Source organism: Lutra lutra, chromosome 4 (assembly GCF_902655055.1).
Source record: "Lutra lutra chromosome 4, mLutLut1.2, whole genome shotgun sequence".
NCBI classification, from domain to species: domain Eukaryota; kingdom Metazoa; phylum Chordata; class Mammalia; order Carnivora; family Mustelidae; genus Lutra; species Lutra lutra.
The window spans coordinates 163,159,336-163,184,265 of record NC_062281.1 but is presented as its reverse complement, the minus strand read 5'-3'; the positions used below and the strand labels follow the sequence as shown (position 1 = coordinate 163,184,265).

General features: G+C 54.0%; 1 protein-coding gene across 7 annotated transcripts in view; it reads right to left on the bottom strand.

Moving 5' to 3' along the window:
* Positions 1-24,930, bottom strand: part of ERI3 (ERI1 exoribonuclease family member 3) — a 125,784-nt gene that overhangs the window by 3,385 nt on the left and 97,469 nt on the right. For 6 of the 7 annotated variants that reach the window (XM_047725686.1, XM_047725687.1, XM_047725688.1 and 3 more), the window contains one exon: positions 21,395-21,494. The exons of the other annotated variant lie outside the window; for it this stretch is intronic. In XM_047725686.1, the coding sequence (XP_047581642.1) occupies positions 21,395-21,494 (100 nt within the window). The remainder of the gene's footprint in view (positions 1-21,394; positions 21,495-24,930) is intronic. 7 annotated transcript variants of the gene reach the window in all.

Sequence of the window (24,930 nt, the reverse complement as noted above, 5' to 3'; positions counted from 1 at the left end):
CTCTCTGGTCTCACCTCTGCCATTCTCTACCCCCAATCCCTGTCTTCCAATCTCCAGGAACCACTGTTTTCTGAAAATGACACAGACCCATTTCTAGTCTTTGCCCACTGGCTGTGTGCTTGTGGCAAGTGCTTAAGTTTCTTTGAAGTTCAGATTCCTCCACTAGGGGTGATCAGGGATGCTACCTGTGTTAACTGTGAGCACTGAGCAGGTGACACCCCTCCACACCCTGTCTTTGTCTAGGTACTCTAGGTTTGGAGTACTTCCTCTTTTTGGAGGGAAGGCAAGGATGCTAGTTTCCCGGGTGACCCGACGGTGAGAAGGTAAATCCCGTACAATCTATGGCGCAGATGACAGAGAGGCCAGCACACGTGCTGAGACCAACTGGCATTCACTGCACAAGCTCACACTGACTACTGATCCTGTTTACTGAGCATTCTGGAGTCTAACTTGTTGTAACTGGTCCACTACAACAAAGACCCAGACTGGGGAAGACACCTGCTTCAGTTCCCCAAGTCCGCAGTATGGCAGTTGTGGGCTTCTAGCCCAGGCTCTTTTTCTAGCCCTGGAAACCTCGTGAGCTAGTGCAACCTACTAAGCAGGTTTAAAAAGTCAATGGTATGGTTAGAAGATGAGGAAATGGAGCAGAAGCAAAGAGACAAATCTGGGCCTTTTAACAGGCCACAAGTTCAGAGAGAGCAGCAGGGTGAGGCTGGTGACAACATGGCCTCTGGGAGAGTCCTCTGCTTAAAGCCCAGGGGCCACCTGGTCAGCAGCTCCCCCTTCTGGAACCTCCCACTGAGCTAACGAGGCCAGCCTGACGCTGGCATGGTGTAGAAGGTGAGGGGCGGGAGGCACACAGCCTCTTGCCCACAACAGAGGCCTCCAAGGTAGGTCTTCCTTACCTCCAAATTCTAGAAGACTAGCCTGATTTTATGTTCCTGCAGGGTTATCAGCTTGTGACAGGATGACTCTCTTCTGTTTGGGGCATTAATATTCTTAACATTGGAAATATTTTTATATTGCCAACTCCATAAGGGGAGATGTGCAGCTGCTTAAATCTGTCAGAGGTGAGTGGGGCTAGCACCTGACAAAGGATAAGCTTGTTGGCTGGGCCCAAGGGTAATCAAATATCTGCTTGGCAAAGCTGCTAGTGGAAGGAGGGCTCAGACCACAGAGGACACCCAGTGAGGGCTTACACAGAACAATGACCTGAGGCTGACACGAGCCAGTTAGGAGCGCTTGTCTGGGAGCCGAACAGTAGAGGGCTTCCGGGAAGCAGGGCCTGGGTGAGGGCCACCCTCAGGAGGCAAAGGGCCCAAGGAAATTCTTAGAGAACCATTTATTCGTGCATGCCTTCATTCAGCACACGCACACTGATACCTCTGCATGCTGGGTGCACACGGGCCAAGCCGGGTCACAGGCCTGGCTGCAGACCCGTCAGAGGTGCGGTGTGAGCAGTGCTGTGGGAAAAGTCAGCACAGAAAAGGCACGGAGGATGGGGAAAGGGGTCCCCAGGGACAAAGCCAGGCAGAAGTCTAAGGGCATGTGGGAGGGGGCCCGCCAGCAAGCTGGGCTTGGAGTGGGGAGGGGACCCCGGCACACGGGCACCTGGCTAGAGGGGAAATGTAGTGTGTCCAGAAACAAGTACTTAAGTCTAGCAGGCGGTAGGGGTGCTGAAGAGTAAGAGGCAGGCGCGCGGCGAGAGACGAAGCTGGACAGGCTGGCAGTGACTGGCCAGAGGAAGCCCTGCAGACGGACGGGATGGCTAGCTAAGGAGTTTCAGAGCTTACTACTCCGGGAATGACGGGGAGACGCCAACCTAGGTGAGGAGGGACAAGACAGAACCACATCCGCATTTCATAATAATCACTCAAGGATTGGAGGGGTTAACCCTGAAGGCACAGACACCAGTTAGCAGACTGTACAATGGTCCAGGCCAGAAACAGTGGCCCAGAACTGGCCCAGTGGCGGTGGAGACAGAGGTGGGGATGTACGGATGGTGCAGAGACATGGACAGAGGCAAGAGCTTTCAAAGGAACAGAATGAGCAAGGCTTACTGGGGGGAGATAGAGTGTGGGGCTATGGGTGGGGGGTGAGTCTAGGATCTTAGCACCACCCACAGAGGTAAGGCAAACCTGAGGTGGTGTAGGTTTGGGGCAGTGGTGACCTTAGTGTTAAATCTCGAGATTCCTATGGGACATGTCAACATATCAGGCATTTCCCTTACAGCTTCTAGGCTTTGTATCTCACTGAAAAAGGCCTTCCCTATCCCAGTGCTATTAGAAAACTATCATGTATTTTCTTCTAATACTTTTGTTTTTATATTTAACTTTTTAATCCGTCTGGAATTTATTTTCATATATGGTGAGAAATAAAAGATCCAACTTTCCTTTTTTCCCCCAGTGGATAGCCATTGTCCTATCACCATCGACTGAACTGTCCACACTTTCCCCACCCTTCTGAAATGATGCTGCCATTATATGTACAATTCCCATACGTGCGTCTGTTGGAGCGAGGAAAGAGAATGCACATGAAATGATCAAAGAGACAAACGGGACTGGGAGACATCAGGGGCAGAAGGGTGACGTGCTGCTGACTTTATGGGGCTGCAAGGCAGTGTGGCCTAAAGGAAGATTCAGACAAACAGGAGGCCTTCTGTCTCAAAAACTCAGCCTGGTAAGCACACTTTCTTAGTGATCTCTAGGAGCTGGGGGCCAGAGCCCATGGAGCAAGAGCCAGGAAAGAAGGGGTGGGAACAGCACTGGGAGCAGGAACCTTGGTAAGGACGGAAGAGCAAGAACCCTGATGTGTTGACATTCTAGAACCTCATTTTGCTGCTACATCTTTCTGTCTGTTAGCACATCTTGGCAGCATCATGCCCGAGAGCAAAGGGCCAGTGAGTCAATGCTGGGCCTGCTTGACAGAGGACTGCCATATTAAGAAGTCCCCAGCTCCAGAGGGGACATACTTATACTAAAAAATTATTTGTTCTGGGCCCTTGGGTGGCTCAGCGGCTAAGTATCTGCCTTTGGCTCCGGTTGTGATCCCGGGGTCCTGGGATTGAGCCCCACATTGTGCTCCCTGCTCAGTGGGGAGCCTGCTTCTCCCTCTCCTACTCCCCCAGTTGTGTTCCCTCTCTGGCTGTCTGTTAAATAAATAATAAAAATAAAATCTTTTTTAAAAAAAGTTATTTGTTCTTTGGCTGACGTTTAAATTTAGTTAGTGCCCTATATTTTTATTTGCTAACTGGGCAACTCTATGCTGGGGGCCAGCATTTCAAGCTATACTGGGTACAACTCAGGGTACAACAGCACAGGGTAACTCAGAAGGAAGACAGGAGCCAGTGAATTTAGGACTGAACCAGCAGAGGGCCCTGGATATCCTGAGATTCTGGGTTCAAATCCAAACTCCATCACTTCGTAACTATGAACTAGAGCAAGTTATGGTCTTATTTCACCTCTCTGTGTCTTGGTTTCTTCTCTTCTAAAATGGGAACGATAATGATAATTATAGCAACTATTTCCCTCAAAGGGTTGTTGAAAGATGAAATGAGTTTTTATTTGTGAAGTGCTTAAAACAGTGGCTGGGTTAGTGATTATTATTATGGTTGCTATTCCAATAATATCCAATAATAACGTTATTCCAGGAGTAATCCCCTGATATCCCACAAGCCCCTATTCCTTGTCCCAGACATGGCCCATGCAGTCCCCTGGGTGCCCAGACAGGGCTACCCTGGCCCACCTAACACCACCCCCAGATACAGACCCCTGTCCCCAGACACGGCTCCCACAGCTCCCTCTGCTCCCCCCAAGTCAGGGCCCTTATAGCCTCAACTCCAAAGTGACCCCTTCTTCTAGCCCCTCCCCACCGCCCCCTCCACGCCACCGAGGTGCCTGGAGGTGCCACAGGGCTGATGGTGAAGGATGACGGTGGTTCCACAATAAGGGGAAAAGGCAATTTCATCTTGATTAGCAGGCGATTTCTCTCTCCGTAATAAGCGCGCTCCAAATAATTAGCGTGTTTTACGTAATAATGAAATTACAGAAATGCAGTCCACTTATTCAAACAACTCACCATTACCATATTTTTAAATATTAGACTTAATTAGAGTTTATCACTTCAGAGAAGTATGCGGACCGAAGATGTTTTTAAAAAAATCCTCATAAAGTGTTTATTAAGCGCTGGTAAAGCTGGGATAATGATGTGTTTGGAAATTAAGGCAATCAAACACTTACCGCCGCTCCTGGAGGCCGGGCATGGAAATGAGGCCATTACACGCCCATTACCCGCCAGCTCACAGCCACTTGGGGGGCGGGGAGAGGATGTGCCCGGCCGAGAGGGCATAGTGCCCGGAAACGCCTATGCCAACAGCCCGCAACAGCCTGGCCGGCGAGCAGGTGTCAAAACCTTATGTCACTCACATAGCATTTGGTCACCAGGAACCCAACTCAGACTTGGCCACACAAATGACCAGAGCGGTCCCAAATGCCAAAGAAGACACCCAAGACCAATCCTGAACTAGACTCCCAGGCTGGGCAGGACCTGTCACCTCCATTTAGACCCTAGTGCTGAAGGGGACAGAAGCCAGCTTGGGCAGCCAAGAGAGGTCAACGAGTGGAGGCGGAGGCTGAGGAAGCCACAGATCCTGAGCAGGTGACCACTTCCAACTCTGGGCCACACAGGAAGGACTAGCTACAGTTGGGGGAGAAGGGTCTAAGAGGGAACTGTGGAACTGAACCACAAGCCAAAGGTATAGAGGAGCCAGGGGTCAGGCCCGTGAACACACCTGGATCAGGAAAAGCAGGCAAGAAGGGTGGAGGGAGAGGGGCTGGTGGCTCCAGGCCCCATTTATCCCAGTGAATAACTAATTCCAGAATTTATAGTGCTGGGTTTTTGTTCTGTGGCCATTTATATCTGCGAGGGGAGGAAATGAAGAGGCAGCGCGGACGCCACATCTTTCTGTGTTATTGCTTGTCTGCCATTTGCAAATCATTATTAATTGTGGGCCCTGGTGGCGGGCTGGGCGGGGGCCGGGCTGGGTACATCCACATAGCTCTTCATCAAGGACCCCAGCCGCTGCCCCAGAGAGCCAATTACCCCGCCCTGATTGGGATCAGATAAAGAGGGAATTTTTACAAATTAGGGAATAAATAGAATTTCCACACAGGGCGCGGGCAGGACCTGAGAGGCTGTAATGAAAAACCATCCGTCACCATCAGCAGCTCGGCCTGGGTACGCAGCCCCGGCACTCCCTCCCCTTGTGGGCCCGCCCTAACGCTCAGGGGCCTGGGTGTACAGGTCTAAGGACACCACTACCCCCCACCCCCATCCCAGGCCCAGAAGCAGGGAGAGGACTTCCCTGGCGGGGTATCTCTACACTCTTGGGGTTAAGAGGCCTAGGCCCCAGCTCCAACCCTTTCCCTACTGCCTCCATTTCCTCTGGATGTTAACAAGAAGGACACTGAGATGGTCAGGAGAAAAGCCAGAGTTAGGGACCATGGGGCACCATAGCCCCTACAGCTATGGCAGCTCTAGGGCAGAGCCCTGGCCCTGCGGACCACTCACTCCGGGCTCCCATTAGCGCTCCTCCCCTTGGATCATTAAATATGTATATCTTATTACACGCCTTGTTAGAGTATCGAGCTCTATTGACTGATGATAAATCCTGAGCCTCGTCCTGGCCATAAATTTATCTGGAGATGATGAAGACTCAATAATCTAGTCAGGCAGATAATATCATCGGGCCTTAAAAAAGATCATTACATTATATGTCAGAATTAAAAGTGAAATACGCCATAGTAACAGGGCGGCTGCTCTGGCCATTACAACGGGTGCCCACCTCCCCCACTCATTCCCAGCCAAGGCCCCATCCAGGTAGAGGGGCCGAGAAGCCTCGCCCTCCTCCTCCTGACTCTGGGATACTACAGCTAGAAGAGCCAGAGGTTAGCGGGATAACTCAAGGCTGAGTGAAGGGGACCTGGCCAGGAGTGGGGTGAGGAGCAGAGGCAGCTCCAGAGCACAGCTGAGCACCTCTGCCCCATTCCACCTTACCCTGTCCCTAGGGGTATCCCGTGGCACTATCTTCTAAGGGTCCCTGAGTGGCTCCAATAGGAAGGTGACAGGGCCTTACCCCCTTCCAGAATGGCCTGACCAACCAGGGTAGATTTTTTCCAAAATGCCAACACTGGGATACAGACAGGTTAGGCCACTTGCCTGTACTGCCCCAGGCACCTGTGACCTGTCCCCAGACCCATGTGCTAGCAGCCTGAGGCCTTTCTCAGAAGCATGTGCTGGCAATCCAGACCCTGACCACCTCCTTCCCAAGAGACCTGCCTGCCACAGCCTCTACAACCAGTCCTTGGAGAAACTTGCTGCCAGCCTCTTAGATCTTTGAACTCAGCACTAATGACCATTTCCGCTGTATCCCATTTCTACTCATTTCCACAGTTACACCTTTTACCTTTTTAACATCCTCCACTGCTCTTCCTTTGAAATATTAAATTCAAATCTCCCTAGTTACTGGCAATAATACACTTTTCTTTCATCTCACTGGAACCTTGAAACATGAATACCTCTGCTCTCTCCGGATACACCACCTGCCTCCTGTCTACTTTCTCCCCTGTATACTCGTGACTGCTTACCCAACAGTCATGCTCTTGCTGCCAGCCTGGCAGAGCCCACTCCTCGATCATGGGACCAGGGGTGAGTCCCTTGGGTCTGAGCCACCTGCGGTGATCCCTGCCCCCTTGTGGGTCATTGGTATAGGGGTGGCCGTGTGTTCTGACTAGTGAGAATGAGGCTAAGTTTGCTGAAGGACCTGAACGGAAAACTTCACTCTTATGAAAAGAAACATGAGGAGGAAATAGTTCTTTATATTCTGCCGGATGTTTTCATGTCTGCATATAATGTCTGGGACTGCAGAAGCCATCTTCCAGCCATTAGAGGAGTTAGCCTGTGAAGAACATGCTGAAGATAACAGAACAGAAAAATGGGAAACGTCTGGTCCTTTATGACATTGCTGAGATGCTGAATTAACTAATCCTAGGATCACCTTATCTCCAAACTTTTGTGAGGTAATAAATCCTATTTTTTAAAAGATTTTATTTGTTTATTTGACAGGGAGAGCCCACAAGGAGGCAGAGAGGCAGACAGGGGGTGGGGAAGCAGACTCCCCACTGAGCAGAGACCCCCCCCCACCCCCCATGTAGGGCTCGATCCCAGGACCCTGGAATCATGACCCAAGCCAGAGGCAGATGCTTAACCCACTGAGCCACCCAGGCACTCCAATAAATCCAATTATTTAAGATACCTTGCATTGAGTTTTCTTTTTCTTGTAGCCAGAAGCATACCAACTGATAGAGAATGTAAAGACAGGAGAGAGAATGACAGAACAAATGGGCCCTATAACATAAACTTGGCTGAAGGGTGGAGGAGCAAAGGGCAATGAGGGTGCTGTTATTTCGAGCCAGGAAGCTGGTAACTCTTGTTATGCTCTCTTGAAACATCTGACCAAATTGTTTCCTGCTATATCGCAAGACACAGGCCATGTTCCACTAGAAAGGCTAAAAGAGTCAGGTTTTGATGGGAACCCACATGAAAACAGAGAGGGAAAAAAATGCAGCTGAATGAAGAAAAATTGTTTATGTCTATGGTTTGTGATCTAAGTTGCCTGAAAGCCCTGTGGCTCCATAAAGCCACGAGGGGCTTAGACTACTTCCTTCTGCCCTTTTCAGCATGTTGCTTCCAATTTCCAGGTTACCTCCTGGTCCAAAATGGCTTCGGGAGCTCCAAGCATCACATCCACATTTCAGGAGAGAGGAAGATGGGAACAGCAAAATAATGTACTTCCCAGTTGAGTCACTTCCTTTTAAAAGTATTCCTGGAGGTCTCACATGCTTTTCCTTTTACCTCACTGGCCAGAACTCAGGGACGTAACTGTATCTAGCCGCACGAGGAACTAAAATAAGTGGTGTTTTAACTGGGCACATGCTGCTGCCCCTAGTGATACAAGGGCTCCATTTAGTGAGGAAGGAAGACAATGGCTATCGGGTATGTACCAAGCAGTTCCCATCCTAGCAACATGACCAACACACCTCACACAGGAGCCGGCATTCCATGGGTGATCATCTCAGTCCTTTCTTGCCAATATTCTCAACTCTCTTGCTCCCTTTTCTTCTCATCATCCTTGCCTGGAAAAACCTAGACTGCCTTCTCTCTGCTTGCATCTGGGCGGAGGGTGACTAGAGAACACGGCAACCGTACAGATCTGTGCCCCTACAATCAGTCTGCAAGCTCACCTGGTTGTATAAAGCCACCCAGCCGGCCTCCTATGTCCCTGATCAGCGTGCACGCTCTTTCCCTTTCTCCCTGGCAGCAACGTCACATTTTCTCTACTTCCCCCATTCGCAAGTCCCCCACCCCGACCCCTCTCCCACAGTTTGGTCACCTACTTCACAGGAGACATAGGGGGCGCTCTTCTCTCACCTGCTACAGAGGGAGGAGAGAGGGCGCATCCTGATGGCACTTCTAAAGCCTGCCCTCACTCTACCTGGGTTCTCCACCACACTTCCTTTGGGCGGCATTCCATGCTAAGCAAGCCCCTTTCTCTCTCACAGAGCCTCAGTGGTTTTTCTGCACTGCTTCCTTAACATAAGCATGTAAACATAACAAATCTCTCCCATCTTTAAAAACAACCTTGCCTTAACTCCTTTTCCCCCGTGACTGGTACCCAACCTCTCCTCCCTTTCATAGCCAAACTTCCCAGTCAACACTCAAGGCCTCCTTCCCTCATTTCCCGCCCTACAACCCGATTTCCCCACCTGCGTCCTACTGAACCACTTTCTCGAATGATCCCTCCAACCTCACAGGGCTCAAGTCCAGTGGTTTAGATCGCCCCAGTGGACTAACTCGTGCCCTGAAGCTCTTCTCCCGGGGCTACAGTGACAGCATCTTTCCTCCCTCCCCAACTCCTTCCGCTTCTTTGTACGTGTCTTTCTTCTGATCGTCCCTACAGAGTGGGTATTGCTCAGAGCTGCCACTGGCCCCCTTCTCACTCTCCATCCAGCCCTGAGCCTTATCCACCCTAGATATCCCAGTGATTTCTAAACCTATATTCACACTACCACCACCCTGGTCAAGGGTACCACCACCTCTCACCTAGGAGACTGCATTGCCCCCATCAATCTCCTCCAAGGTGTCCTTCTAAGCCACAAATCTGGTCATTTCACTCCCTGTCTTAAAACCCTTCAATAATCCTGGAACAGAAAAAGGAAAGCATTGGTGACACTGCTGAAATCCAAGGAAGCCCTCCAGTGTAGGGCACAGTATAGTAGCCACGTTTATTTCCTGGTGCTGGTAACTGCTGCAATTATGTCAGATGCCAACATGAGAGAAAGCTCGGTAAGAGATGTATAGAAAACTTCTCTGCAAGTAAAATTGGTTCAAAGTAAAAAGCTTAAGAGTTAATCATTAAAATAACAACCACCACTCCAACAGCACTTCACTGCTCTCAGGACAGCATCCAGACTTCTTTATACAGTTCTGGGGATCTGCCCAGCTTCCCCCTTGGGCCTCGTCTTCCCCACTCTCTTGCTGGACCCCAGAGTTCAGGCTCTTTTGCTTCTTGGCATGCCTTCCTTCTGCTGGAAAGCCCCACCCCTTGCTATCATTTCCTCATGCGTCTTACCTGGGCCCTCATGTTTGTGTTAGGGATCCTTCTCTGTCACCTCCTGCTAGATCACAAACCCCATGGCACTAATGTTACCTGTGCAGAGGCCCTCAGTAAACACATGCTAAGTGGAAAAAAGGAAGAACTGGAAGAAAAGAAAGAGGGAAGGATGGGAGGCAAAATCATAGGCAAACCTATTACAGCCCTGACATCTGTTGCCCGAAGCCTAGACGTGCCCGGGCCCTGAAAATGAGTCAAGGTCCTTGTCCTCAGCTTCCAAAGTGCTGGGGGCTGAGCCCTTTCCCCACCTCCCCTCCTTCCTAGTATCTTGATTTCCCCAAGACCTGCTGGGCTGGGACACTGGCTGGGACCTGAGCTCTCAGCAGTCTGGCCACAAGTCTGTCCAGCAAACTGATGCATCTGGGGGCAGCAGTATCGGTGGTGGGACTCCCCAGTCCTAGCAGTGATGCCCTGGAGAAGGGCCTGGCTCTGCCTGGGGACTCTGCGAGGGGGGCTGCCTCCCCGAAGCCCAGTCCCACCTGGTAAATATTTCATCCTCAAGCTGCTCAGCTAATCCCTATTAATTTCAATACCGCCGCCTTGCCTGGCTCAGCTCCCAATGCATTATTTATCCCCTTTGTTTGTTTGTCGCTAACAGGTGGGCCCCAGCGGAGGCGCTGACTGGGGACAAGCCCACTCCATCACAGTGTGGCTGTGAATTAATCATGAGGACTAATGGGAAGCACCTCAGCTCCAGGCACTGCCCTCGCCGCCTCCCCCTGCCCTGGCACCCAGGGGTGGGCCACGGCCACCTCAGCTCAACTTCATTCAAAACAACACATTTTATTTACTAACTGCCTACACGAGCCAGACACAAGCTTACCCTTTGGGGATACAAGGTGAACAAACGGGCGTCAGTTCCTGCCCTCAGGGAACTTACAATCCAGCTGAGGAGAGAGGCGTTAAAGGACTATTAATTAGGATTGTGAGGAAAGGCTGTGCAGGGCAAGTGCTGGGTGGTAGGCAGGTGTGCCCAGGTGAGGACCTGACTGAGTCTAAGAGTCAGGGTAGGCTCCCCTGGGGAAGCAAACTTTGAGCTGCTCTCTGAAGGATGGGCAGGAGTTAATCAGGCCAAGGGATGGGAATGGGGGGCACCTAAGGTCCATAAAGCCACGTGGGAAGGCCTTGAGGTGAGAGAAGGAATGGAAGTTTCCAGAAAATGGGGGAGGGTCCTGTGCTGGAGTGCAGAGGGCATGAGGAGAGAGGCTTGAGAAGGGGCAGGGGACTGGGCGACAAGGCCCAGCTTGGGGATGCTCTTCTCCCTACACGACCGGCATTTGCTCCTAGTGGATGGCCATGGACACATCCTGAACACCTGATATGCACACTCGCACCACCTTTGCTGACGTGAGCAACATCTGATTTCTTGGCCTTCTGCTTGTGGCTCCTGAGATCGTCAAGATCATTACCCCTCAACTGCACCGATTAGGAAACACAGGTGGGCATTCAACCTGGGGCTTATGTGAAGGCCTCTGTGGGCCCCTCAGCAGCCTGAAGCTTAGGTGTGCCTGTGGCAGGACCAGGCTGGATCTGGCCCACTGACTCTACGTGGGGACCAGGCACAGGGCTGGGAACCCTGAGCTGCCTCAGCCACAAGTGCTCACATCACCTCCTGGCAAGGAACCTCCCTCACCTCTGAAAGCCAGCACTGGCCTGGGCCCCCAGAAGACCTCAGCAAACATCTTCTGAATGAATGACTGAACAGAAGTGAATGAATGACCCACAATTCCCCACAAAGATCTTTCCCTCAGATACTCTCCTCAGAACTTTTACAGAGATCTAAAATAGACAAATGAGCTAACTGGCACTCGGTAGGCAGGGAGGGTGGGGTGGTTTACAGTATTTTCAAATGCATTACCTCTTTTCTCCTCATAGTAGGTCTGGGAGGTTGGAGTCACCATCAACCCCATTTTAAAGAGGAAGAGATAGAGGCCCAGAGTGGTGAATGACATATCCAAGACCACACAACCTGGAAGTGGTGAGTCTTGACTAGAACAAGGACATCCTGTTTCTAGGATCTAGGCCCCAGCACATCCATGGGTCTGCCCCTCTGTGGGCATTTCCCCAGGGATCCCTTGGTGGCTCCAGGGACCCTAGTTCTCAAGAATGATCCCCAAATGGCCCCACCTCATTTTTTAACCAAATGGAGCTCTGCCAGGGCAGAGGCTTCACTGTGCACATGGTCAGGGTTTGTAATTCTATTCAAAGTGGCCACTTTGAAAATCCATATGTCTCCAGGCTCCCTGTACATCATGGTGTCAAGTCCTGGAGCAGAGGCATCCATCAGCACCTCCCGACGCCATGGCCTGTGTGCCCACACGCCTCTTCCCACCCCGTGCCTGTCCTTGGCTCCCGGCCGCTCAGGCAGTACTAGCCGGCCCCGGGCAAAGGCTCACGCTGGCCCGCCTGCTGGGCCCCAGAGTACCCTTGCCGGCAGACCAGCTTGGCTGCTGGGCCGCACCCCTGCCCCACATGCGGCCCCCGCCCTGCCTGCTCCTGCAATCTCTCGGAGCTAGGCAGCCGGCACGGAGGCAGCCTCGGTAACTTGCTAACGTGCTGCCCATGCTGTTCTTAAAAATTTATGACTGTGCAACATGAAAAATCCGGCTGAGGAGCCGTCATTAGCGGCGCTGCCTCCCTCCCCCACCAGAGCCGCCCTCGTAAATTGAGATTTATGGCTGCAGCAGGCGGGGCGGGGGCGTGTGCAGGCGGTGAGGATGTTGTGGGGGAGACAGGGAGACCGATGAGCTGGCGGCGGGGCCGGGGGCTCCCCCCTGCGGCAGCTCCAGCTTATCACAGTCTGCGGTGAGACCCACGGAGAACAAGGTCTTGGCTGGGGTGCAAGCCTGGCACAGGTACTGGATTCCACCTAGCCGCAGGACTGGACAAGGAGGGGCCTACCCCCTGCCATCACTACCTCCTTCAGGTGGAGGACCAGATCCTGAGGTCCAGGTGCGGAGCAAAGGCCTCTCAGGAGGATGACCTGAGGAAGAAGAAAGTTGGACGGAGGGAGGCAGCATCGTGCTCGCTGGAGTCACAAGGCCTGGGCCCCAGAGCCAGCTTCTCCAACCAGAAGCACATAGGTTGTCTGTGACTGTGGTAACCCCACAGAGAACTGGAGGGCAGGCAGGGAGTGGGGAAGGAGGGTGCCAGCCTCTTCCCTGCTCCTCTTTTCTCTTGTAAGGAGGGCTGGAGGAGAGCACCTTGGTGTGGGGTGGGGGTTGGGGAGGGCAAGCCCTAGAACCAGACTGGGGCTGAAGAGGAGGTAATCCTGCAAGCCATTCCCCACTGAAGCCCCCCCCCCCCAGACCCCTCCTATTACCTCCCCGCTGCCTCCTCCCCTGCTCACTTAGCCCTGTCAGCCAGGCCATTATGAAATTGGGGTTTCATTTACAGACTAATTAAACATTACAGCTTGTTCACAATTACAACGCGGGGATGAGGGAGTAACTAATTACGGAAGAAATGAGCTAACATTTATCTCTGCTCCCACCCTCCCTCTCCCCACCGCCCCCCCCCCCCCCCCCAATCTGGCTTCCTCCCACTCTCTGGTCAGTACCTGCTCTCTAGGTTTATTTCCTAGGATGGGGGACTGGAAGGGCCCAGCACCCACCCACCCCGGACACAGGATCTGACTATTGTTCCCAGACACTCTGGGGAGGGGCTCAGCCCCAAGGACCCTGCTGCAGGAGACAGGGGTTTTGTGCAAGACCTTGGGTGTGATGAAAGTGAGGGTCCCTGTGATGGTATGTGTGACTATGACATGGGGGAAGGGTCGGAGAGACACTCTACTTCGGTGTGAGTGTGACAGTACAGCGGGGCTGAGGCGCTGGGCTATGTTGCTCTACCTTGCAGAGCAGGGTTTTGGTGTGACTGCTGCAGACAACTATTTGTGTGATGGGGCATGCGTGTGAATGAACCACACCCTCACCCTCAAACCCAGACAGAACAGACAAGAACTAGGTGGTTGCAGGAGGTGATGGTCAAAGCAGCCCTAGGCCCAAATCTCCACTGGGCAGCCCTATTCATTCCTGCCTCAGAAGCAAGAAAGGGAGCAAGGTTACCCTGTGCTGGGAGCTCAGCTCATCCCTGCCCTCAGGTTGGTCTTGGCCTCTGGCCAGATGCCTCCTGGGGCCCAAGAAGCCTCCTGGGGGCCTGGGGTGCCCCCTGTGGGCAGGAGTCCTGGGGTCTGGCTGGCCTGCCGCAGAGTTTAATAATAGTAACAGTGAGAGTAAGCGTTTCCATCCTTCCTGCCTTTGGGCAGAAGAAGAAAGGAAAGAGGAGGGAGAGGAGGGAGTGGAGGGAGCGGGCTGAAGGGAGGCTTTGAGGCCTCAGAACTCACATCAAACGGCCGGATCTGGGCCTAATTGTCTGACCCCTGCCCCTGCCTTCAATCAGCTCTGCGGCTCCCTGCCCGCCCCTCGCCTAACTAGCAGCCATGTTCTCCTCATTAGGACAAGCTCCCCTTGCACACGTGTCCCCGGACATGTCCCCAGCACTCTCGGCTTCCAACCCTGCCTGGTGGGAGGGTACAGTGGGGACCGAGTTTTGGAGGGGCCCCTGGGACAGCTCTACCCTCTGCCACCACAGCTGCCTGGACCGAGATGCTCAGCCCCTCTTCTTGAGCTGCAGGGGCCTGGATGCCACATGTGGTGACATATCCTGGGGCTGGCTCGGCCGCTGGGTGCATTCTGTCCTCTGTGCGTCCTTCTTGCTACAGCCCGACTGTCTCAGACACACTGCTCCTGAGGGCGGCATGTGTTTGAATCCTGTCCTTTTTGGTCTGGTTCAGCCCAGCAGGGGTTCTGGTCTGGGTCAGGGTCTGTGTTCAGAGGCTGGGAGCGGAAGGAACGTGTCTGCCCACTCTACAAGGGTGGCTCCCTTCCACAGGCCCAGGCATGCTGACGTGTGGAGTGTCTGGGTCTGCTGCCACAGCAGTGAAGCCACAGAACTTGGTGGTTTCGAGCTCTGGCCTTAGAGAGATACATGCTTAAATTCCGGCTCTCCCACATCCCTGCTCTGCTGCCTGGGGTGAACGGGAACCTTCCTGAGCTCCAGTGTGCTCACATACGCTAGTGCGGACAGCCCCTAGCTCACAGGGTTTGGGAATGAGATGACAGCTGGAAACTCCTCTGTACTACATCAGGCGCTCAGTAAATGTGGGGTACCGGTGTTGGAAGGCAATTGAGACCAAGGTGCCCCCTCTACAGGCCAAAGCCCCACTGTGCCCAGGAGAGGTCTGGGCCCTGGTCACAGGGTGTCAAGGAGGAACTGTGGACAAGGGGCTAATACCAGGGGCAGAAGCACCCGATGCTGGATGCTTGGGGGCAGGGATGTCACACAGAGGCTTCAGGTGGCAAGGTCCGGGCCCAGCTTAAGGACTGTTGGGGGGCATTAGGTCAGCTACGTGGGTCTGGGGCTGGCCCATGAAGCACGGCCCCACCCAGGAGTACTGAGAGCCTGGGAGCAGGCCTGCCGTGAACACCATCAGAGTGCAGGCTGTCTGGCTACACACAGTGCTCACTTCCAGGGTGCCAGACCTGGATGCAATCAGGGGAGGGGCTGGCCTGGTCTGGGCCCTGACATTGTCTCTCACCTTAAACCAGTGGTAATGACTTGCAAATATTGATGAAAACGCAAACTAGAGAGATTGTGTTTTTCGGGGAGTGAAGGTGGGGAGCAGGGATAAGGAGGAAAATAAACTGAAATGAAGTCCAGTTATCTCCCATCTGTGGCTGCTCCTAATCCCCCAGCCCAAAGGAATCCAATGCAGCCCCTTATCTGCCCTGTCAATCACTCCATCACCGCCCAGTGCTCAGTGGGCACCACACACCCTCACACACACTCAAGCACATGCTCGCACATGCACACACACACGCACACACTCACTCCACCGACTCTTGCTCCAACACTCCCGCCCACCCCCAGCCCATTACTCCTCTGAGTAGGAGCCGCCAGCACGCAGGTCCTGCCAGATGGATGCAATTTGCATAATATCAGCAGCGGAGGCTGCAAGATCACCAGGGGTCAGGGCGCTGACATCCCCGCACAGTCTATCTGCAAGTGCTAATTTGGCCGGCATTGATCTGTCTTTCTGATTTCTTTGTCATTTACGTGTGCGACGGTTTGACAGGAGATACAGAGAGAGACAAGGGGAGGCCAGGCCGGGCCTGGGGCTAGGAAGGTAGGGAAACAAAGATTGTACTTCCCAGTGCATCACACACACACAACACATACACACATATACCAGAACCTTCCCCCATCCATCCAGCAGTCCACTTGTCCATCTGTCCAGCCATTTTTCCACCTGTGGTTGCTACTGAAGACCACAGCCTGGTGTCTGGCAAGGACCCATTCCTCAGACGTCCCCGGGGCTCTGAGGGCACCAGTTCAGGAAGGAAGGAGTACCCCTCCAGGGGAACACTGCCTCCAGGCAGGCCACTGGAGCCCATCGATGCCTAGAGAGCTATCCCTTCTCATAGCCACCTGTCCCCCAGCTGCTCGTTTTCTCTGGGCCACACCAGAAACAAGTAGATGGAGTGGGGGGTGGGGGTGGAGCCAAGGAGGCACATATTCAAGCTCTCTCTGCCCCCTCCTGAACCCACCCTGAAGACGGCCAAAGTGGAGGGACTCGGGAGTGGCCTGAGCAGCACCCAGCACCTTTCTGCCTCTCTGGGATAGCCAGGGAGAGGGCTACTAGGTCTGCAGGGGCCTTATATCAATACTCACCACCCTCAGGTCTTCCAAAGCCCAGACTGGTTTTTAGCTGATTCTGAAGGCCCTTAGCTCAGCCAGAAAGCCTTAGATCAGACCAGATCTATATGCTACCCGCTCAACCCTCGGCCACTGTCCCCACATTCTTCCGTGCCTTGGGAGAAGGGTGCCCCCATAGGGATGGGGCACTGCCTGGATAGATGTCAATGGTAAGGGGGAGGGGAAGATAAGACTGCAACTCTGGAGAGAAAGAATCCACTGCAGAGAAGTGAACATGGTCACTCTGTCAAGGGAGGAAGAGGGGCCTGAGCCTTCCAAGGGTGAAAACCCCCTCCCTGACAGCCACAGTGGCTCTGTCTTGGCCCCACCTCCTTTCCCTCTCCGATGGCAGCAGAGCAGGGTGATCAGAAGGAACTCCCTGCTGGGCAAGAGGGGGGCTGGCGTTTGGTGTGTGCTAATCCCGGGCCTGAGGTCTTCAGAGGGACCTGGGGAACTTCAAGGAGGGGAAAGCAAAGCTGTACTGTAGACGAGCTCATTAGCCAGCACCCCCACACCCCCACGAGGAGGAGGGCGGGCGGCCCAGGGAGCGTGGCGGCAGAGGCGGCAGAGAAAAGGCTGTCACTGTCCTTTCTTCCTTTTGGTACAAGCATCTCCCTGAGCCGACGATTCTCCTGCAGTGACACCTCTCACGGGAGCTAATGAGATCCGTGTCACAGAGCTAATGTGCTCTGACTGGACTCTTGATAGACACCCTACTCCTTCAGGGGAGACCACAGGCCAGTACTGCCCCCCTGGGGCCAGGTTCCCACCTTGCCTCCTGCCAGCCCAGCTCTTTTTGCCAAACCACGCTGGGCAATGACCTCCTGAGAGTCCACTTGGTGTCTGGCTGTCCCTCCTTACCATGAGCCTCAGAGGGACCCTCCTCAGGCCCTGAGCAGAGGAGCTAAGGAACCAGGGCAGGACCACCCAGTGGGCACCAGGGAAGTTTCCAGTTACTCTCCTAGCCAGCTGAAATCAGCAGTCTGTGGGGCCTCCATGTCCCCAAAACAGGTGAGATTTTACTGACATTTCCTATGCAGATTTCTGGGACCTGCTGTTAGAGATATCAAGTATGGAGAGCCTGAACATCACCTCTGACAAACTGTGAGTGCGGTCCAAGGATGTATTTTGTACATGCACACTGGGAAGTCCAGACAAGATTCCCAGAAGAGGTGGCCCCTGGAAAAGGGGCAGGATTTTCCTGGTCAATGAGGTGGAGAGCAAACAAATCAGAGTAAGAACTGTCAGAGCCAGAAGGAGGTCAGAAGCCAAGAGTTGCTGGGCTCTGGCTCTGAGGGCAACTGTAGCAGGCGTGAAAGAAAGGGTGGCAATGCCTCCTTTCCTTTCTTCCTTGACAAGGCTTTGTCAAGGCCTGTCTGTTCACACTGATTGAGGAAAATGAGGGAAGTGAGCCTGTGTTCTTCCTCATGTCTCTGTTGGTAGCACAAAGCCCAACACCCAAAAGGTGCCTTCTAGATCAGCACAGCAGTAAGAACATAGAGCCTGCACTCAGACGGACCTGTGTTTGAGCCCTGCTCTTCAATTCAACCAGCTGTGACCTCAACTTCCTAGTCTATAAAACGGGAATGCTAATGCCTGCCTTCCATAAAACTGATGTGAAAATTATGTTAATAAAGAGCACCCCCAAATACTTGCTGACCCTTTGCAGAAACACGAGAAGCACCACACAGCGCTCCGAAGCCACCTGCGGAGGCGGCCCTGCCCCAAAGCCTTTGGTCCACAGCAAGGGTGCAGATGGGAGTCCGCGTACCGCCAGGCGTCAGCAGTCCCCCACTCGTGGTCCCTCTTCACCCACACCCCGCTCCACACCACGCTGTTCATGGGGCTCGCAAAGCCAAATCCACCAACCGAGGAGGACATGTCCCTCTCCTGACTCAGAAGCCATGCTGACAGCCCTTGACACCCCTGTCTGCCTAGAGCTCCACCACCTCTCCCTCCGCAGCCAGGGCCAACTGGACCTGTGCTGACGACCGTACCTGAGCTCTGTGGGCACTCTGACATCCTTACCAATACACCTATCACAGCTCTTGACACATATAACAGGTGCAAGGTAAACATTCACTGACGGGTCTTCTGCCTCCATTCCCACGGCTCCTGCTGGCTCTGAATTAACCGTCGCCTCCATGAACCTTACAGAACCACCCCCTCTGCAGTTTCTTCTTGCTAGTCCTCCCTGTGAAACCTGTCAGACTGTTCGAATTGCAGCCCAACTCTGACCAGGGCACTGCTCTGCCAGGATGCCCCCCGGCTCCCCGGCAAACAGTTCAGCCATGCACATTCATCCCAGCGGGCCCTCTCCCCTTCTATAGCCTACCGTCCAGCCCAGGGCTGGCCGCCCAACCCTCTAGCACGCCTGCCCCTCTCTCTCTCTCAGCACCACCACACCGGGCGCTCAGCCCACCCAGGTAGGCCCACAAACTGTCCCTGCCACCCATACCTTAGAAAGAGGCTCAGGAGCTCTCTCTAGGTCCTAGGATCATCAGTGATTTGTGCACAGAGAAACTGCCTACCCACCCCCACACTGCATCATGGGAGAGCCAAGCGGATCCCAGAGATGGCTAAGCTGTGGGATCTGTGGAACCCTTGGCCCCCATCACCAATGCCGCCCCCCCCATATGCATACCACTCCCCACTTCAGGCTGGCAGCTCCTCACGCAGTTAATTAGCACTATGTCACTGAGGACCAGCCTGAGTGGCCAGTGACAGGAGCTGACCCTTGACCCCAGGGCTGGGAAACAGTCCACATCAAACTCTTACAGCGCGACCCTTTTAGCACGCACAGTAACTCGGGGCACCACCAGCTGAAGCTCATTAAAGCTGTCTCTTTGGTGCGAGGGCCATTAACCTCACTGCTCAAAACCAACGCCTCCCCTCCCCGCCTCTCCCAGCCCAATTAATGCCCTGCATCCTCCCTCCCCTCCAAACACCCTCACCCACACCTCGGAGCCAGCTGGGAGCTGGCAGGGCAGCCCTCTGTGCTCAGAGATACAAAGACCCAGTGCAAGGAACCCCACGGGCCCTGGGGAGGCCACGGTGCTGGCAGGACCACGGGGGAGGGGTAGCTGCTTGAGTACCTACTATGTGCCGGGCCAGGCACGGCACAGCCCTTTACACAGGCAGCTTCACAGAACCTCCCCAACAGCCCTGAGAAGCACTGGCACTGTCCCTTGTCTGAGGTCACAGGGCTCTGGGCGGCAGAGCCAGAACTACTTCTAGCTCCAAAACCCTTACCCCATTGTCCCCTAGACAGGGAACACCTCAGGAGTCCTAACAGAGAGGGAGGAGGAAGCTCTTCCTCTCACAAACACACCCTGGGACACATCCACAGACACAGGGCACCCAGCTCAAGGCCGATCCAGCCCCATGATCCCTCTGGCAGCGAGACTCAACTACTGGCAGTGCGTGCTGACTCCTGATCATCCTGCAAGGGTCTCCTGACTCAGAAGTCTTTCTTCTCTAGGAAACTCCCTGCTGAGCTCCCACACATATGACCTTGCTAGGTTTGGGGTCTCCTCCAGGTTGTATGGGATAACTCCTATGGAAGGGAATAGCAGCTGCTGTGGGGTACCCCTAATTCCTTAGAGCTGCTGACTGATTCCTCTTTCCCCCACCCTGGACCCCAGAGGGGCCTTGGGGTGTCCCAACAAGAATGATACACGGCATCCCTGAAGTCAGTGAGATGTACATAAATGAGCAGAAGTCACTTTGGCCCCTGAAGACAGGGGAATCCTCCCTTGGGACAGCCTAGGTGCTCCTATCACAGCCCTTAGTACCCAGTTCAGTCTCCATCTCATCCTAGGATGTGACCTCCTTGAGGACAAGCATCTCCACTCAGCATGCCCAGCACCCACCAGGTACCAGTGATCTCTGTGGAAAGGATGAAGGGCTAGTCTGTGACAGGTGACTGGGTCCTTTTGGTGTATCTTGCTGGTGCCTCTGCCACCATAGCTCCCCACAGGTTACACAGGTTATGATTACACCACCTCCCAGGAGTACCACTCCCCGCCCCTGCTCCTCCCCACAGGAACAAAAGCCTGTGCTTGTCAAGTACCCCGCCTGAAAGCATTTGCATGACGTGTGCTCACACACAGAAAATCAGATACACAGAAATGAACAGACACACTTTCGGGTGGATACACATACAGGTTGATGGTCGCTTCCATATACAGACCAATGTCCTCAGGAAAATCAACCCAGATATATCATTACACTCACTCACACCCCCGCCCAATACTGATATATCTGAAGTTAGCAGAGCCTCCAATGCCTAGAACAACAGCCACTCCAGCCCCCTCCAAGCAAGGATCCTTCTGAGGATGCACCCCCACCTGGTACCCCAAGTGGCCCCTCCCAACCCAGGCACCGCTCAATGGAGGCTGTGCTCCTGCGGGGGAGTCAATACCCTGTGGACGGAGCCATCGGTCAGAAGGACCCCGACTAATTAAAAGCTGGTGAGGTTTAAATAATTCATCTCCTTAACTCCCATTGATCGCCCAGTTTAGTAGCCACAGACTTGAAACAATATTAAACAGTCTCCTCTAGCTCCACGGGGAGGGGGCGGTAAGCTGACATGTGCCCACCCCTCTGAGGACATCACCCACCAGAGATGCAGGCAGGTGTGGGGGCATCTTGCCCTGAATCCAAGGCCACCTGTGACCCACCCAAAGCCCAGACCCCAGTCTCCTCCTAAACAGTGTTTTGAGAGATCTTTTCCAGTGGTCTGGTTCCATTTTCCGGTACACCACCCTCCTTCCCCACTCCCCCCCAGCTATGGGAAGCACCCCGTTAGAACACATGATGAGCCACAGAACCCCTCTGTGTGCCAGGGGACTGGGGCATGCGGGCAGGGGGCTGACTGAGCTGCCAGGGGGTATATGTGGAGGGACTGACCAATGCCGCTGTGGGGCCGGCCTATGTGTTGAAGGCTGAGGCCCTTGTTCATGTCTAGAAGTCCATTCTTGGGCCAGCAGCCCATGGCGAAGCTGTAAGCCTGGAAGACAGGAGGCAAGAATGGTTAACAGAGGCCCTGACCCCCAGGACTCACCACCTCCACCCTCCAGCCAAATCTTCCCCCTAAGGGTTTACTCTCATTATGTCATTTCATGAGAGTCCCTGCACTAGGTCCCCTTTCCACCAGGGCCCCCACCAGAAAATCCCTTCCTCTTTCAGAGGTCCTTTTGTCCTAGGCATCTCCCCATCAGAGACCTCCAGCCCCCAACGGATACCCCCTTACCAGTCTCCTCTAGAGAGCTCCCATTTACTAAGACCCTCCTTCTCAGGACCATCGTGTCATCAGGGCACCCCCTTCACCAGGCAGCCCTGTTAGATAACCCTCCTAGGGTACCCAGCACTGTGCTGGGCCCCTCCCCCACAGTACTGCTGGTCACAAAGCCTGGTGTCAGGAAGTACTTGGAGACCAACATATGCAAACTGAACTCTGTATAGGAAAACTGAAGCAGGAGGGGGCTGACCACCTGCCCTTGGTCTGTTTGCTTTAGACCGAGAGGCAGACCAGGCTATGGAAGGCTGAATGCCATGCGTGGGCTCAACAGAGGAGGGCTAAGGTCACCTGGTCGACTCAAGCAGCTGTGAGGGGAACACATGAAGAGAGAGAGAGAGAGAGTGTGTGTGTGTGTGTTTGTGTGTGTGTGTTTGTGCGTGTGTGTGCACACCAGAATGTGTGTGTGGTAGGGGGAACAGATCTCTGCTGAAGGTCAAGTGCTCACTTATGCATATTCAAAGCAGCCACCCATCGATCTGTACTTAATTGTTTTCCTGGGGTTGGGGAAGGAAGTGCTGGGGGCATCGATCTGCTCAGGCCCCTAGCACTTCATTGTCCCCCTCCATCCCCTGCTCGCACCACCTGGCCGCCACCAACCTCCATGGTGGGGGGGCGGTACATGGCAGGACAAGGGATGGCACTTTCCTTTCACAATCCCTTACAGGCACAACAGACTTGACATCACAGATGAGGAAACTGAGGCCCAGAAAGAAGAGACTTGCAAGGGTTAGAATGCTATTAAGTGGCCTAGTGTGAACTGAGTTCCTGCTCCACCAGCTAGCGAAGTCCTGGGCTTCTACCAGGGGGCTTGTGTAGCTGGCTGGCCTTCAGACATTACCTATCCCCTCACCTTTTAAGTCCTGGAACCCAGGCTACCCTGCTCCCAGTGGCAGGAAGCATATGGGATGTGGTCAACAGGAGTGTAGCCTGGGGGAGTTCCCAGAAGCTCAGTGCGGAGACCATGAGGCGAACTAAGGGGACTGCGGCCACTTCAGACAGGCACTACAGTGTCCCCACCCATGCCCCGGCCTGGAGGTCCCCATCCCACTAGAGACTCCCTCACAGCAAGGAGGGCCTAACACAGAGTCAAAAACCAAAGACAGGAGGCTGGACACAGAGTCCGTGCTGAGGCCAAGGGGCTGGTACCCTTCTTTCCCAGCTGCAGGAACCAAGCCCTGGTCCTCAGAGTCCTTCAACCTGAGCGCCCTCCAGAGCCGCTTTCCTTGACCACAGAGGTACCAGCCACAATTCAACGTCCCAGCCAACCCTTCCACACTTTCCCAGGCAACAGCTGGACCCCCAAATCAGGGGCTGAGTGTGAGGCTCAAGGGCAGGGGAGAGAACACTGGCTTGTGGCCAGGGCAGAGCTGGGGGAAGGCAGGCAGCGAGGGAAGTAGCCGGTGGGTGGGGCACAGCTGGACGAGCTGCTAAGCCTGGTCAGGGCCATGGCTGGAGCGCAGTGGGCCAGAGAGCAGTGGCGGGCCGGCTTTCAAGTACTTTAAAATCACTTACAAAGGCCGGATTAAATGATCAGAAATTCCATTTAATAGGACAAATAAAGAAATAACAATCTGCCCTATCAGCCTGGAGAAGGCGAGCTGGATGGGTTTTTTTCCCCCTCTAAAAAGGAAAAAGGGAAGGAAGGGGGAAAAAAGAAGGATAATGTGTGTTTACTCAAGCAAAGAAAAAAATATTTAAGTGATGTCGGGGAGAAGATTGCAGTAACTAGTGAAGAATAACATCGTCTACTTTGCTGTCAAATCACACCCGAATTTCAGTAATAGATTCTCGGCTGACACTCAATTCAATTCGAAGGTGATCCTGCTTTATCCCAGCCCATCAAATATTAAACACTTGCATTAGCAGGTGCTGCCGCTTCCCGGCTTAAAGCGGCGGGCGGGCAGCCCCTCTGCGCTGTTCGCGGCTTGGGGACAGGGCAGCTCCGTTATCTGCCCGTCACCCCGAGTCTTATCGCAGCTCAGCGGGAAGACCACTTCAGATAACGCTTGCCCTGACGCGTCACCGTGATTAGATTATTATAGTAATTATGACTCCCCAAGATCTCCCCTAGACTGGGACATGTGGAAGGCGGGTGGCGGGCTGGGCTGAGCCTGGCTGGACGAGGGCAAGCCAAAAACCCAGGCAGGGAAGCAGAGGTAGCAGGCGAGGCAGCGGCCCCGGTCCCGCCTGACAGATGCCTTTCAGGAAGGGCAGCCTAGCTTGTCAGAGCGAGGCCGAGATGAATTGGCGTCTGCAGCGTGGCCGCAGGGTCATGCGCCCAGTTTCATACTCCCAGATAAGGCACGATAACCAACCGCTGCGGTGACACGGCCTCAGCCAGTACTTCCTCAGGGGGGCATAGGCGGGAGGCAGGGGGCAGCACGTGCACATGGGTCTGCCAAGATCCTAATAAGAGGGATTTAATTTTTACAAATGCTGCTTCCAGCGGGGCCTTCACATACCAGCCAAAGTCCAAAATGATATTAAAAACGGTTAATTAAAACTGCTCTCCTTCAGCCTGGGCTCTCCCCCTGCTGCCCTTGCTGAGAACCCCGGCACGTCTCCCCCAGGTACTGTCACACACCCTGTAGAGCTGAACCTTCAGAAGTGACCACCAGCCTCAAGGAACCCCCACAGGCACAGTCCCAGGGCACAGTCTCACAAGCTCCCTCCAACTCCTGCCATCTGAGGTACCCCTCAGCCACAACGAGCAGATGCAGAAAGCCACCCAGAGAACACAGGGCCCTACAGCAATCTGTGTTCCTACTTGTGTGTGGTCTGGATCCTCACACCTGCTACCCTTCTACACCTGTACCCACACGCCCACCACCCCCAGCACTCACTTCTAAAGTCCCTCCCTGCCAGATACATACACCATCAAGTGTGCACACGGCACAGGCACCAAACTCTCCCTTGGGTTACTCGGTGCATCCTTCCACTCCCCACTCCCTCCAGACATCCTCCCCAAGATTACAACCATCTATGAATCTGAGCAGAGCCTTCTCAGGAGCCCCACTCAGGACAAGGTGATGTGGGTTGTGTCTCGGAGATTCTGGCTAAGAAGTCAAGGCTGGGACCTAGGGAACCAGCAGAACAGGAGAATCAGGGAGGCTATCCCCTGCGGCTGCCCACAGGGGCACTGGAG